The following is a 14,866-nucleotide window of genomic DNA, read 5'->3' as shown; positions in this document are numbered from 1 at the left end:
GTCACGAGTTTTTGCTACACAAATAGCTTAGTTACTAGAAAGTTCAACAAAGCTAATACACTAAGATAAATTAATTTCACATTTTCTTGTAAAAAAATAATCCAGGTAATAACCCTGACAGAGGTCAATGCATTAAAAATTAAAACAAGTTAACAGTTAAGAAAACTATCAAAAATCCCTCTAATCTTTAAAATAACAAAATTACATGACAAATCCTAATCTCAAAAATCAAAGGAAACACAGTAAGATATGCTTAGCACTACACAATGGCAGCTGCTAAATCAACAGCTGAAGTTTCTCTGTGACACACAATATTCTTTTAATTATATGACACAATTTTCCTTTTAAAAGTTCCATGGTATATATGTTAATATATCATGCAAAGAAACCAAGATATATTTTTACATTGCAAAAAGAATGAGTAAAGAACAATAATATCCTGTATCATAAATTTGATATCTAAAGTTGATATGATAAAGATTAAATATTCCATTGGTTATTCAGTTCACCTTAGAATTTAGTAGGAATTTAGCAAGATAATTTGACAGTCTCAAGTCTGTTTTAAAAAACTAACAAGAAGAGTATACACAGATGTCACCTTTTATTCTTCATGAATCTCTTAAGTAAGCAGAGGTACTCAAACATAATTTTATTATCAAATCTATTCAAATAGTAACTACTTAATTAATACCTATTGTAATGTCTTAATATTTACCATCTGGAATTATGTTTTAACTTTCCTCTCTTCCAGCCCTCTCATGAAAATGGGGTCTCAGAATAAAGAATAATCACTAAAGGTTTCACTGTGTGTTGTAGATAAGGAAGATATAAAATGTTACATTTGTGTATTTATTTAACAATGACATAGAATATTATGTAGATACAAGCTTTGGGTTTTCTTCTGCCTTCATTTATTTTAAAAACAGAATCTTTCAAATAATATTTGATGATGGGGAACATTCTTCTATTCTAAGACTTCTTTGATCATTGCCCTGTAACTTTTCGGACAAAACCCCCCTAAGGATTAGGGAAACAGAAACAATAAAAACAAGCAAAAATAAAATGCTTCTCAGGCACTCACCGAAGATGACTAAAAGTTACATACCATTGTTTTCCTTAAGAGATCCTTTATGATATTTATCAAGAATATTTTTCCCCATAAATAGCTTGCTACCATAAATGATTTTTTTCCCATAAAAATTCAGTTAGTGGTTTCTTACATTAGCATAATATATAGGTATATAGGGGTGAGTGTGTGTGTGTGTGTGTGTGTGTGTGTGTGTGTATACATGTATGTATGTATAATATTAGGTTATGCATTAGTAAAGTTATACTATCTACTACAAATTTGTGCTCACAATACATTGAAAAAATTTTATAAAAGCTATGAGTAGACACCTGATTTTCAAAAGTCCAAATCTTGACATTACAAAGACTCCAAATATAACTGAATATTTTAGATGTCTCCAGAATTGCTCAGTAGTACACTAAGTATAGCTGAACTTAGCGTTAAATTTTATTTTACTTTTAATGGACAGAACTGTACAGATTTAAGGGGTATAGTGTGATGTTTTGATACATGTATACATTGTATAATGATCAAATCAGGATAATTGGCATATCTATCACCTCAAACACTTCCAGTATTTCTTTCATTCTGAAATGCTTATTTTCGAGGATAAACCTAATCAAAGTAAGTATCTGATACGGCTAAATTTAATAGCACAGACTAAGCAACACAGAAATTCCAAGGAGAGGGGGGAACAATAGAAAAATGTGGAAGTTTCACTGGAGATGTTAAAGAGTCTTTCACTCTTTAAAGAATGACTAGAATTTAGTTAGGGAGGGGAAAATGCACTCCAGAAAAATCACCACCAAAAAATAAAATAACAAAAGTCAGGAAAGACCAAAAGACAATGAGCAGAAAAGCACTCCCTTGGGTAGAAAGTAAAGACTAGAGCAGAAGTAATAGAATCAGAATTATTGAATTATTGATGAGCTGTGAATCAAGGAAAGTAATTTAGCTGAGAAACTCAAAGTTTCTATAATGAATTAACACCAAAATAAGTCTGAGTGTAGGATGGTGACAGTGTAAACTAGAGGGGGAAAATTCCAGGATGACAGTTAAGACACTGCACCCAGAGACTAGGGAACTGAAGGTGGCAGAAAAAGATGTGGTCTACAAAAACAAGTAAATGACTGTAAGGCTTTTAGATCACACAGCTTAGAAAATGATGGTATCCTTTCTGAGCTAAGGGCTAGGTTAATTTATATGGGAAACAATGAATTAATTTTAGACATATTATGCCTAAAGTAATGCTGAGATGCCCAAGAGGAAAATCTGATACACAAACTCAGATTCAAATGTCTATAACTGCCAAAGCTTAATACTGTAAATAAAGAAAATAATATACTGAAGAATATAAGACAGCAGGTCACCTATCTCACTGGATGCATTGTTCATCTCTGAAATCGATTTCCAATCTTCAGACTGCAAAGAGCCTCTGGACTAGAAACAGTAGGCCCAAATTCTCATTCTGGTTCAGTAACTCACAGTACATAGATAAAACCATAACACTGTTTGGGCCTTGACTTTAAGACAAGGATATGGAACTAAGAAAGATTATTTAATTATCACATTCTGTGATTTCATATGCTTCCAATAAGATTAAAGACAGAGCATTTACTCACACCTAAACAGAAAAAAAAATTACATCTACACAGAACTATAAGATATATCCATAAATGGTCTTGATTCAATCAATATTTGCCCCCCTTCATTTTAAAAAAAGAAATGACTAAATGTATTGTTATGCCACATGAGTAACTGTTTAGTAATATGTTAAAAACTTAAATTTACATCATCCTTTCCAGTTTACAAAAATATTTTTAAATAAATGATTTCATTTAATCCTCAGAAAACCCTATGAGCAAGACAAATATTACTATCACCATTTTACCGATGAGTAGAAAGATTCAGAAAAGTTCAGAACACTGCCCAACATCATGCAGTTAGTAAGTGAAGGGCTCAAACTCAGGTAAAATTCCTAATCATGGCCCTTTCTATTAGGCTGCCAGAGTTGTCAAATCAAAATGCACAGTATCTCTAAGGAAAACAAAGTAAATAGAAAGAATAAAACAAAGAAAAGGAATGGAGTACATGGAAATATAGTGGGAGGCAAGTATTAAAATGCTGATGCAAAAGTAAAAAAAGAAAAAGATTTTTCTTTTTCAGCAAATGGAAAGCCAAAAGGTAGGAAAAGATACAGATACTATTAAGAAGCAAGAGTTTAGAACTATGAAAAAAATTAAAAATTAAGATGCCACCTGAAAACATTTATGAAGCCAAGACAAACACATCATGCTATTCTTACCTTTTCAGTTGCTGAAACAGATGGCTTTGATACAAAACCCAACCTGTCCTTCACAGATAACTTAGTTACATTCTAAAAAAATTAAAATGGACATATTCAGTGTTTCCCCAAATATACAAAAGTCTGTTGGGATCTTGAACATTCTGATTCTACTAATATATACAGAGTCTATGAGTATACCAATACTAACCACAAAAACTTGGTCCTTCTTAAAAGAAAGAGACAGAAAGAAAGTACGTGGGAAAACAAAAATAAACAGTATGTAATATTACTCAATCATGAAAAATGATGTAAACTAAGAGGTCTGAGCAAGGTGGTTGCCAAAGTCCCTGCCACTGACATACAATAAATTAGTAGAACATCTCAAGTTTTAGAGATTAAAATATATGCCCACTTATTGAGCTTAAAAATAGTGTCAACTTCTTCTAAAATATATTTATTTTATATCCAAATATACTGTATTTGGTGATAATTTGGGATGTCAGGAGTGGAAATTTTTTAGATAACTAATAATTTATCAATTGACATTCTGCATGTCCTTGCAGAAATTCAACATCTTACTGTTCAGGAATTATTGAAGAAGACTACTTTAATAAGGTGGCATCCATTAGCTAAGTAGGATACTACATCCTAACTATTTTACATAGCAAATGCTGAAACATCGGGAGACAAAGGAAAGCTTAGTTTCAGAGACTAAGAATATAGAAAAAAGAAACTGCCACTCAAGTGTGGAAGGAAGTGGGAAGGTGATATATGGAGAAAAGAATCCCAGAGTCAGGAATAAGTGATGCCAAGTTCTGAGAGAGTGGTCTAAATACTTTAAACAGTATAATATTAAGCATGCTTAACTTGATGGTTTAAGCCTTCCCTTCCCATAAGCTTTTAGTTCAGTCTACTACACAATTATCTCCAGAACAGAATTCTAATTAAGTAAAAAGATGATGAAAAAAATAAGATTTAATGTACTCAACTGCACCCTCCATGCTGAAATGTATCTCCTCCACAAAGTGAGAAATAAATCTTTCTCATAAATATTAACTGGAGAGAAAAATTTAAGATTCAAATACTATAGGAAAAGTAGTGACTGAGAAAATGTTACGGTAATGGTAAAAAATTTTTTTAAAACTTATAGGTGGGGCTCAAATATGTAAAGATTGTCATATTCCTATGTAAAATATATACAATTAACTGTAATTGAAATCACCAAGAGAAACTAAATTACAGAAAACTTATTATGTGACAAGCACAATCATAAGACCTTCGCTTTACCTGAGGAAGGTCTGAAGTGGCACTCTGGGCTTCTGCAGGTTCAATAGTACTTGAAGGTACTGGACCCAGTCGCTCTTTGACTGACTGCTTCACAACAGGCAAAATAGGCTGCTGGACTAAAGGCTGCATTACCTCAGAACAAGAAAAAAATGTTAAACAATTTGATTCGTTCAATAGGATGGAAAGTAACCTGTGTCATTTTGTTACTAAATTGCCCATACAGAGAAGTTTTTAAAATGCAGCTTATAGTCAAAATCTAACTAACTGCCTTCCAATTTCATTCGCACACATAAAAATGTTTTCTTCGCATAAAGTAACTTATTTGCTGGAAAAAATTAAAGTCCACCTTTCACTATCTTCTGTTTTAACAATCAAAATCCAAATTACTATAACACACCTCTATAAATGCTCTAACATGACATATGACATACTGATTGATTCACTGCTGGGGGTTGGGACAGAAAGCGAGAAGAAAGAGGAAAAGGAAATGAAGAAAGAACTTCTAAGATGAACCTATACTCTAAAATTTAGAAAAATATATAGCTATCATTTACTGAGTACCTCCTATATTTCAGGGACTATTGTATATGCTTTATACACATTATGCTGCAATTCTCTCAACTAGCAATGGCCATCACAATTAAAGGAGAGAACAGGTTAGATAGGTTGAGTAACTTTTTCAAGTCAATACAGGTAACGGAAGCTAAATCCAAAATCAAGATCTGAACCCAGGCCTACCTGATTCCAATGCCTCTACTTGTAAACACTCTGCTAAGAGCTAAGAAATGCACTTACTTTCACACAAATTTCTCTCTTACCTTTGAAGCAGTAGTTTGTAACTGTTGAGTGCTTCCTTCTCTGTGCCAATAAACCTTAATAAAGCGATTGTTTAATACTGCTTCTGTACTTGATATTGCTTTCTTTGCTTCTTCGTATGTTGCAAATTGGATAAGGGCACCTTCAGGATCACCATTATAAGCAACCTAAGATTTAAAATATTAACAACAATGAATTTCCAAAGGAATCTGTTGCTTCATAGAGTAAAATTCCTCAAGAAGTGAAATCCTGGTCCTTCCAAGTAGGAGTCTATATTTATACTTCCTTGCATCTAGAATAGTAGACCATAGTCTACTTTTACTCCAGAAGAAATAGTAACCAAAAATTGTTCACAGTATAAAAAGAGTTCCTCTATATACTAGTAGAGAAAGCTGACTGCATAAATGTTATATATAGGCATTGAAAGGTGTTTTTCTTTTTATCCCCGATTTTAATAGTGACTATGAGAAACAATCCCTATTGTCAATAAATGACATGAATCCAGAGAGTCTGGAGAAGGCAGTAAACTACTCTGCAAGGGTTTATCTCTAACAAGAAATTACAGAAAAATCCATCTGAACAACTGCCCAAATTTGTAATTTGCACAACAATATTTATAAAAGCACAAGAAAATTTAAGAAGAAAAAAAGAGACCACATAACACATGACTCACATTTGATACATGAGAAAACTGAGATTTCAAGGAATGTGATTCTATAGGCTAATAAGTAATAAATCCAAGACTTCTCATTTCAAATTTTCTATTCTTTCAATAATAAGATTTTTCCAAAGTGTGATATATAAACCACTGGTGGTGTGCAGCAATACAGAACAGAGATTAAGAGTAGCCTGGGCTAGGCATGGTGGCTCATGTCGGTAATCCCAGCACTTGGGGAGACCAAGGCAGGAGGATTGCTTGAGCCTAGGAGTTTGAGACCAGCCTGGGCAACATATTGAGACCCCATTTGTACAAATAATAATTGAAAAAATAGTAGCTGGGTGCAGTGGCATACATCTGTGGTCCCAGCTACTTCGGAGGCTGATGTAGGAGGATCACATAAGCCCAGGAGGTCAAGGCTACTGGGAGCTGCAATCATGCCACCTCACTCCAGTCTCAGTGACAGAGTGAAACTCTGTCTCAAAAAACAAATACCAAAATACAAAACAAAAGTGTAGCTGAAATCAAACTGCCTGGGTCAAACTCTGGGCTGCTACTCTCACATGAACATGACAAAGTTACTTAACCTTTCTGGGCCTTGTTTTGCTTTTCTACAAATGAGAATAAGCATACCTACTCTTTAGTGTTAGTTTAAAACTTAAATAATAATTCATGTAGAACAGAGAGTGTACACTCAGAAGTATTCAATACATATTAATGATAACTGTAAAGATAACTTTTGGTAACATTTTAATAATTATACGTTTTTTTCAGACTTTATAAACATCAATTTCATCACTGTATTTAATTGGTATGAAGCTATAGGGTTTTAAAAATTGATTTTAAAAAACATGTTTTAAAAATAATAATGCAGGTAGTACACAGACATGGTAAAAGAACCAATCAACAAAAGATTTCAACCTCACTAGTAATCGAGTAAATGCAAATAGAAACAATAGTGAGATATCATGTTTTGTCCCTCAGCTTTAAAATTTTTTTTATTTTACTTTTTTTGAGACCAAGTCTCATTGTCACCAGGCTGGAGTGCAGTGGCACAATCTCAGCTCGCTACAACCTCCACCATCCAGGTTCAAGTGATTCTCCTACCTCAGCCTCATGAGTAGCTAGGACTACAGACATGCACCACCATGCCCAGCTAATTTTTGTATTTTTACTAGAGATGGGGTTTCACCATGTTGGCCAGGATGGTCTCGGTATCTTGACCTTGTGATCTACCCGCCTCAGCCTCCCAAAGTGCTGGGATTACAGGCGTGAGCCACCACGCCCAGCCTAAAAAAATTTTTAAATATTATCAGTAAAGATAATTGTGTAAAGAATATTTTGAAAACCTTTTTATGACTACATATAGTGGGAGATCAAATAAAATTGCCATAAAAAGATACTCAAAGACATTCAAGATCAAGCAAATAACCATAGGAAAATGTGTATATTATGAGCTCACAGTTTTAAGTTTGTGTACAGATAAACAGACACAGAATTGTAAAACAAAAAATCTAAAATACCACATGGTAAAACTGTTAACAATAATGTAATTACAAATGGGCAGGAGAATGAAACAAAGCCGAAAGGGAATCATTTCCTTTAATTTTTATGTATGCATCTCTATTGCCCTACCTCAATCAAACAAGAATTTTTTCTCCTCTATTACATTTATAGTACATTTTAATGGGAAGAAAACAAAATTTTCCAAAATATCAACTTAGGATGAGTTGTATCCTCTAAAATTTATTGGTTTTTATTGAATTATAAAACATTAACTATGTTAATTACAAAAGAACACCATACAAAATGGGGGGAAAATTCAACATCCTATTTCAACACTTTCAACATTTCACACAATACAAACTCAATACTAAAAAAAACACAAGTTATATAGCCAAGTCAAGGTCTAATTTTAGGTGCAATCAAATACAAATTAGTGTTCCTCATCTTGAAGGATATTCAAAGTGGTAAAGAAAAAGTAAATGTTTAAACTAATCACAGATTACAAGGTATCTGGGCTCCAAAAGTCTCTATTAAGTGCATGCCATCACAGAGGTGACAAAAATAAATCTGACTAAAATTGCTACTGAAATGATTTTGAGAAACTGAGAAACTGAGAACTACTGTAAGATTGAATTTTACCAGTATGATTAACTTTGCTGTAGTTTTACGACAACCTTTATTAGGTAAAAAGTATATGATAATATGATAACTGAAACACTGAAAGTCATATTTTTTCTAAAAGGTAAAGTTCCATTTCATGTCCAATTTTCCCAATTTAGAATAACAAATTTTCTATAATGTATTTTTTTAAATTAATTAATTTTTTTTTTTTGAGACAGAGTTTTGCTCTTGTCACCCAGGCTGGAGTGCAGGGCACAATCTCGGCTCACTGCAACCTCCGCCTCCTAGGTTGAAGAGATTCTCCTGCCTCAGCCTCCCAAGTAACTGAAATTACAGGTGTCTGCTACCACACCTGGCTAATTTTCATATTTTTAGTAGAGACAGCATTTTACCATGTTGGCCAGGCTGGTCTTGAACTCTTGAACTCAAGTGATCTGCCTACCTCAGCCTCCCAAAGTGCTGGAATAACAGGCATGAGCCACCACGCTCAGCCTTATATTTCTTAATAAAGGTAATTTTCTTGTTACATTAAGTTCCCTAAACAATAAGCAGAGATAACAAAATCATTTCACAGTCTTACCTGTAAGTTAACCAAGGTTCCAAATCGACTAAAATGTTCATTAAGTTTGCTGATATTATTTAATTCTGGAGGAACTTTTCTAAGTTCAAGTTTGGTATTTTCATTTCCAAATTGAACCTTCTTCTGAAAGCCTGGGCTGTTTGTTCTATTAAAATTTGGTCTGTAAACAAAATTCAAGTTAGTCAATTCATTTATAAATCCTGACCCTGACCAAATACAAGGGAATAAAATTTAACATGCAAAACAGATGTCCAATTAAGCTCAATTTGCACCCCAAATGGAAATCATTGGTTGATAAAGAAAATTTTCTTCCAACAATGAAGTTTCCAAATTAACACTGTTAGCACTTTTCATGGAAGCTAACTGAGAAGGGATCTGCCATCTCATTTGTTACTTTCCACTTCTAATCCACTCCTACTCAACAGTTTTATGAGGAAAAGTCTCAGTATCCTCTCTTAGTCAATTTGCATATATAACCTTTATTCTGTTTCTGTAAAAGTCAGCTTACTGAAAAATGTCATATCTTAAAACTTTAAGTTTTGAATTTGATTTAAAATTGTTTTTTCATGACACTCTCAACTTCTTTACTTTTTGTTTTTTAAAAAAGACAATTGTTGGAACTATAGAGAATACATTTTGACACTTGAAAAAAGGACAAAACTGCAGCCTAGAGAGAATACACTGCATTAAATCACAGAATCGCAAAAAGCTAGAAACTATCCATTATTAAGTAGATGTTAAAGCTCTAAAAGTGATTCCAGTCTTTCTTCACATATTTATTTATAAATTAATCATCTCAGACATACCTTAAAATTCTGACTCCTTAGCTCTTTCTTTGAAGCCATTCCTTGACCATTCAATCCCTATCCAGCCTCCCCAAATCCCCTAAAAGCCCTTTCTAACTACTAACAGGAACTGCCTAAATATGAAAGTCTCTTGACAGGTCTGATCTATACCTCCTTTCTCTAACAATGAGAGGTTCATGACTATCCTGCATATAGCCAGTATTTAACAGATCTAAGTTAAAGAGTCGGTTTTTTGAAGAAGGGTAAATGAAAAGAGGAAAAAATTATGCCCTCAACTACCACATCATTTCTATAAGAAAATGCTTTTCTCACATCAGACAACTAACTTAACGAATTTTCAGAAAACAACCCACACTTGGGGCTTGCTTATAGAACAGAATAACATTTTTGAAAGAAACCAAACTATATTTTCATAATAATACAGAAATGATCCTAAAAATCAGTGCACAATTACACTCCTCAGTTTTCCCGGCCACCTTACTTATCAAACCAAGTCTTCTTTGTAGGAACTCCAGGCTCTCCAGAACCAATGGTTCTTTTCCTTGATTCTGAGTCCACTACTATCCTCATACTGCTTTTATTAGGAGGCTTTTCTGTTTTAAAACAAAATAAAATGAAAACAAGAAGCATATGTTAATATTTTCTATTTATCACAGCTACTTTCTTAACTTCATACAGAAAAATTTCTGGCTTTTATCTAAATACATACATATTTTAGAAGAAATAGAAATAAATGTATAGTAGCTCCCCCTTATCCAGAGTTTCACTTTTACTATTTGTTATGTCTAGTCAAACACAGTCCAAAACTATAAAAAACTACAGAAATAAACAATTCCTAAGTTTTAAACTGCCTGCCGTTTATGCCATTTTGCTCCATCACTTGCTCTCATCAATTAGGCATTGTATCATCTCCTATCATCCCAAGAAGGGTAATTACAATACAATAAGAAATTCTGACAGAGAAAGACAGAAACCATTCACATAATTTTTATTATACTGCTGTAACTGTTTCATTTTATTATTAGATATTGTTGTTAATCTCTTAGTGTGTCTAATTTATAAGCTAAACCTTATCACAAGTATTCTGTATAGGAAAAAGCATAGTGTATGTAGGGTTTGGTACTCCGTGGTTTTGCATACGAGGAGTCTTGGAATATATCACCCACAAAGAGGGAATTATTGCATATTCAAATACGGCAATCTAAGGGTTTTGTAAAACCTGTTTCAATATATTCATTTCACACCTAACTGTGAAAAAGAATCAATTCTCACATGCCAAATTAAAATTCAATTCTGTAGGCCACTCCTTTATAGATAAAATCCAAGTCTGTTCCCATCTACCCTTAACTGACGTGAGCTGCTTTTAAAATACGTAATAGATTCATAAAATATGAATGTAATGAAAGCATACTTGCTTTAAAAAGGAAAAGATTCAAGTCTAAAATATAGTGTAAAAGAGCTGTAAAATGTCTGTTACTTTCAACATTTTATATTTACTTAGATGGCATGGAATGAGCACAGTACATTTAACATGTTATTCCCAAATAACTCCAAAGTTTTAAACATGGAAACCTTAATCCACATCGGAAAATGTAACTTAAAAATTATTTTATAGTTGGCAGAATTGATTGTCTAAAATCTTATTCTTACATATTTCTAAACACATAACTAACCAAAAGATCTGAGGATCCGTTTCAGCACAATCTCTCTCATGGCTACAACTATGGCCTCCTGCAGGAGGAAAGCATATGCTCGATTCTAAATTTCCAACTTCTTGGTCGTCTCTGGAAATCCTACAAGTATCCCAAAACTCAATAGGCAGAACATTCAAATTATCTTCATATTAAGTATACCTTTTATCTTTCTTAAACATTTCTATCAATGAAACTACCATTTTCCCAATCATCCCAGTCAAATCACATCACATTTGATGTAGGACTCTACATATGCCATACATACAGAGACTCAAATCAATGCCCTGACTCCTGGTGCTTTCCTCCATCTTCAACCTTTCGCACAACACTGGTATCGCCCATCAACATTTAAACAGAACAGCTCATAAAACCACTTTTCCCATTAGCAACAACATCTTCTCTCTCCTTACCTACACAGCCCTTTCCTAAGCAACATCCACACTTGCTAACGTCGCTTCCTTAACACTCACTAATTCTCTGAAAACTGGCAGTTACTACCATCACTGCACTTTACTTGGTTAAGCTAAAATCACTCACTCATGTCCTCACTTGTTGCTTAAGCCTATGAATACATCCCAGTCCTCTTACTGGACCTCTGAGGAGCATTTCCTGCTGCTGATCATTTTCTTTTCCTTCTTAAATATTATATTCCTAGAGTTTTTAGGAATCCCCACTGCCTGCGTTTTTCTGCAGCTTTTTGACGTCACTTCTAAATTTTCCATAAAGTTCCCCTTTCTCCGTCGACTTACTTTGACACTGACATTCGCCAAGTAGTTATACTTGGGTTTTCTCATCTCGCTTTACATAGCCTTCCTCAAACATCTTTCCTATCTAATGCCATGGCTTCATTGATCTTTTTCAGTAATTCTCAGTGGAGATGGGGAAAGGAAGATTTTCAAAACACAGAAGAAAGGCTTTTAAACCTATGTAGGTCAGACCTACAGATTTTGATATGGCTCTATGTCCATTTACCTCCAACTAGTACTAATAGGACAGAAGAGAAGATTAAGGACCAATGTTGTATATAGGCATGATTCCAAACTCTATATATAGATAGTTGTCTCTCATGGACCTCAGACTTCCACATCCAATCTTTCACTGGACATTTCTACTCAGATGTCCCAGGAGCACAAGAAGTTAAATATTTTCAAAACTAAATTTATCTTTCTGTCAAAGCTGTTCTTCTCAGTGAAGGACATTATCATTTGCCCAATTATTAAGGGCAGAAACTGGGTGTCAAATTTCATCCTCTTTATTACCCCATTCTAAGCCTCCAAATTCAGTAAATTATAAGTTTTGTCAATTCTTTCCACTAAATTTAATTTTTTTCACTTCTCACTTATTACACTAGTCCAGCTACTAACACCTCTATTCTAAAATTCTATAAATGCTTTTAATTAGCCTCTTACCTCCCTTCACATTCCTTACTTCTTCTATTCTAGTCCCAAAATTCCTTCAGTTTCTCAAAAGTACCACAGGGGACATAGGCTTTATATACTCTCTTCCTCTAACTCTGACTTATCCTACATCTCTAAAGCAGATAGGGTGGAAACATCCTGTATCTAGCACCTGTGATGTTCACAGCGCAAGTTGCCGTTTCTCTGTCTGGTGGTATCTTCACAGAACCAGTTCTGCAAAAAAATTTTTAGTTTTATTCCTGCCTCTCAAGCCTGGTTTACTGGCCCTTTTGAAGAATCTGTGTGCTATCCAACATCTTTTGTTTTCTACTTTAATATGTTCTGTACCCGAAGGTTCACTAAGGGAGGGAATAACCCATCTCTAGTGATTGAGATAGGTTTACTCCATCTCATCTTTATTCTCTCATTCAGAATCCTTTTCATGAATATTTAAAAAAGAAGGGGATTAAAAACACAGAAGCAAGTTCCTCTTGGTATATACTCAGCAAATGGTATAATACTAAATAGTTTTACGTAATGCTTTCCCCCAATATCCTTTTAAAATTGTTGTGCCTAAAATTGTCAGCACTGGTTTTCTTGATTAGAAATGGAAAACTAATTAATCATTCCTCCTGCCTATATCCAATCATGAAATCATCTATCAAGTTTTCCAATTCCTTAGAACTCTGCAAAGAATAACTGTCAGGGTCTCTAGGTCACTTTTACATTAGTAATTTAAATGCATCAAAGGGCCTAAAACTTTTTCCTGTTGCTGAATGATAATTCCCCTCAAGATTTAAAGCAGTAAGCTTAAAAGTTTAACTGTCACATAGTAAGTTTACAACAAATTTAAATTAAGGACATCCATAGGCCATTAGGAACATGTAATAATTATATAATTAACATTATAAGCTTTTTATGTATCTGTCATAATCCAGGACAGTAAATTTAAAATCCAAACAGCAAACAGACAAGAATATATGAGGGGAAGAGAGAGAGGACTAAAAACCAGATAAGAAAATAGAGTACTATAGGCAATCCTCAAGTTAGATGGGTTGCTATATCAGTTGTTCGTACATAAAATCACTGTCATTAATGGAGAAATCAATCCTGAACCAGCTCAAAAAAAATAGTACATGATGTATCTTATGAAGAATACTAAAATAATCACTACATATAAAAATGATTCTATGAGAAAATGCACTTAAATTTCTAAGTAGGTATGCCAGACATTATCTCTCAACAGGGCCACTTCCTGTAACTTATGACTATATGCATTAAGGGCTGAAATGACCACGATACAACTTGTACATGGTAAGATTAATATGCAAGGAGTTTGATCCCCTTGCATCTCTTAATCACAACCAGAAACTGACATGTGAATGGATCAAATTAATATTGATTTGTAGTAGCATATATTTATAGCATTCCTAAGCAGCAAAGTAGAAAGAGATGACTTTAGTGGGAAATTCCAGTAAAAGGTTAACTGAAGTGGAAATTCCCATTAAAAGGTTCACAGTAAAAGCAAGGAGTACTGGTAAGAGGAAAACAAACTACATGCTAAATCGTTATCCAGAGAAGAAAAGAGAGTTTCTGTAAACTAGCCAGGTGGGTGGCAGGTTCTGGGTATGGGTAAGTATCACACAACACTTAGAATCTTTTTTTTTTTTGAGACAGAGTTTCGCTCTTGTTACCCAGGCTGGAGTGCAATGGCGCGATCTCGGCTCACCGCAACCTCCGCCCCCTGGGTTCAGGCAATTCTCCTGCCTCAGCCTCCTGAGTAGCTGGGATTACAGGCACACGCCACTGTGCCCAACTAATTTTTTTTTTGTAATTTTAAGTAGAGACGGGGTTTCACCATGTTGACCAGGTTGGTCTCGATCTGCCGACCTCGTGATCCACCCGCCTCGGCCTCCCAAAGTGCTGGGATTACAGGCTTGAGCCACCGCGCCCGGCCAGTAACACTTAGAATCTTAAGTGGCTACTTTTCAATGGCAAGAAATCTGTATATCCCTCACATAGAAACTATTTAAAAAATCTTTTTCTGTTGCTAATAGTTATTGAAATTCATCAAAGAGAATTTAAAAGAAATGGGCATCCACATTAAATGTTGTCCTATGATCTCAAAGAGGATATAAATCTGAA

General features: G+C 34.1%; 1 protein-coding gene across 50 annotated transcripts in view; it reads right to left on the bottom strand.

Moving 5' to 3' along the window:
- Nucleotides 1-14,866, bottom strand: part of RBM26 (RNA binding motif protein 26) — a 95,934-nt gene that overhangs the window by 38,199 nt on the left and 42,869 nt on the right. For 17 of the 50 annotated variants that reach the window (XM_008979207.4, XM_035295541.2, XM_078339301.1 and 14 more), the window contains exons 10-14: nt 10,112-10,223; nt 8,825-8,984; nt 5,462-5,626; nt 4,644-4,775; nt 3,375-3,446 (exon numbers count right to left, since the gene is read on the bottom strand). In XM_008979207.4, the coding sequence (XP_008977455.1) occupies nt 3,375-3,446; nt 4,644-4,775; nt 5,462-5,626; nt 8,825-8,984; nt 10,112-10,223 (641 nt within the window). The remainder of the gene's footprint in view (nt 1-3,374; nt 3,447-4,643; nt 4,776-5,461; nt 5,627-8,824; nt 8,985-10,111; nt 10,224-14,866) is intronic. The other 33 variants (XM_078339248.1, XM_078339364.1, XM_078339720.1 and 30 more) reach the window with 3 other exon arrangements.

The sequence above is a fragment of the Callithrix jacchus genome, chromosome 1 (genome assembly GCF_049354715.1).
Source record: "Callithrix jacchus isolate 240 chromosome 1, calJac240_pri, whole genome shotgun sequence".
Taxonomy (NCBI): domain Eukaryota; kingdom Metazoa; phylum Chordata; class Mammalia; order Primates; family Cebidae; genus Callithrix; species Callithrix jacchus.
Note: the sequence above shows the minus strand (reverse complement) of the source record. Positions and strands in the feature narration are given on the sequence as shown.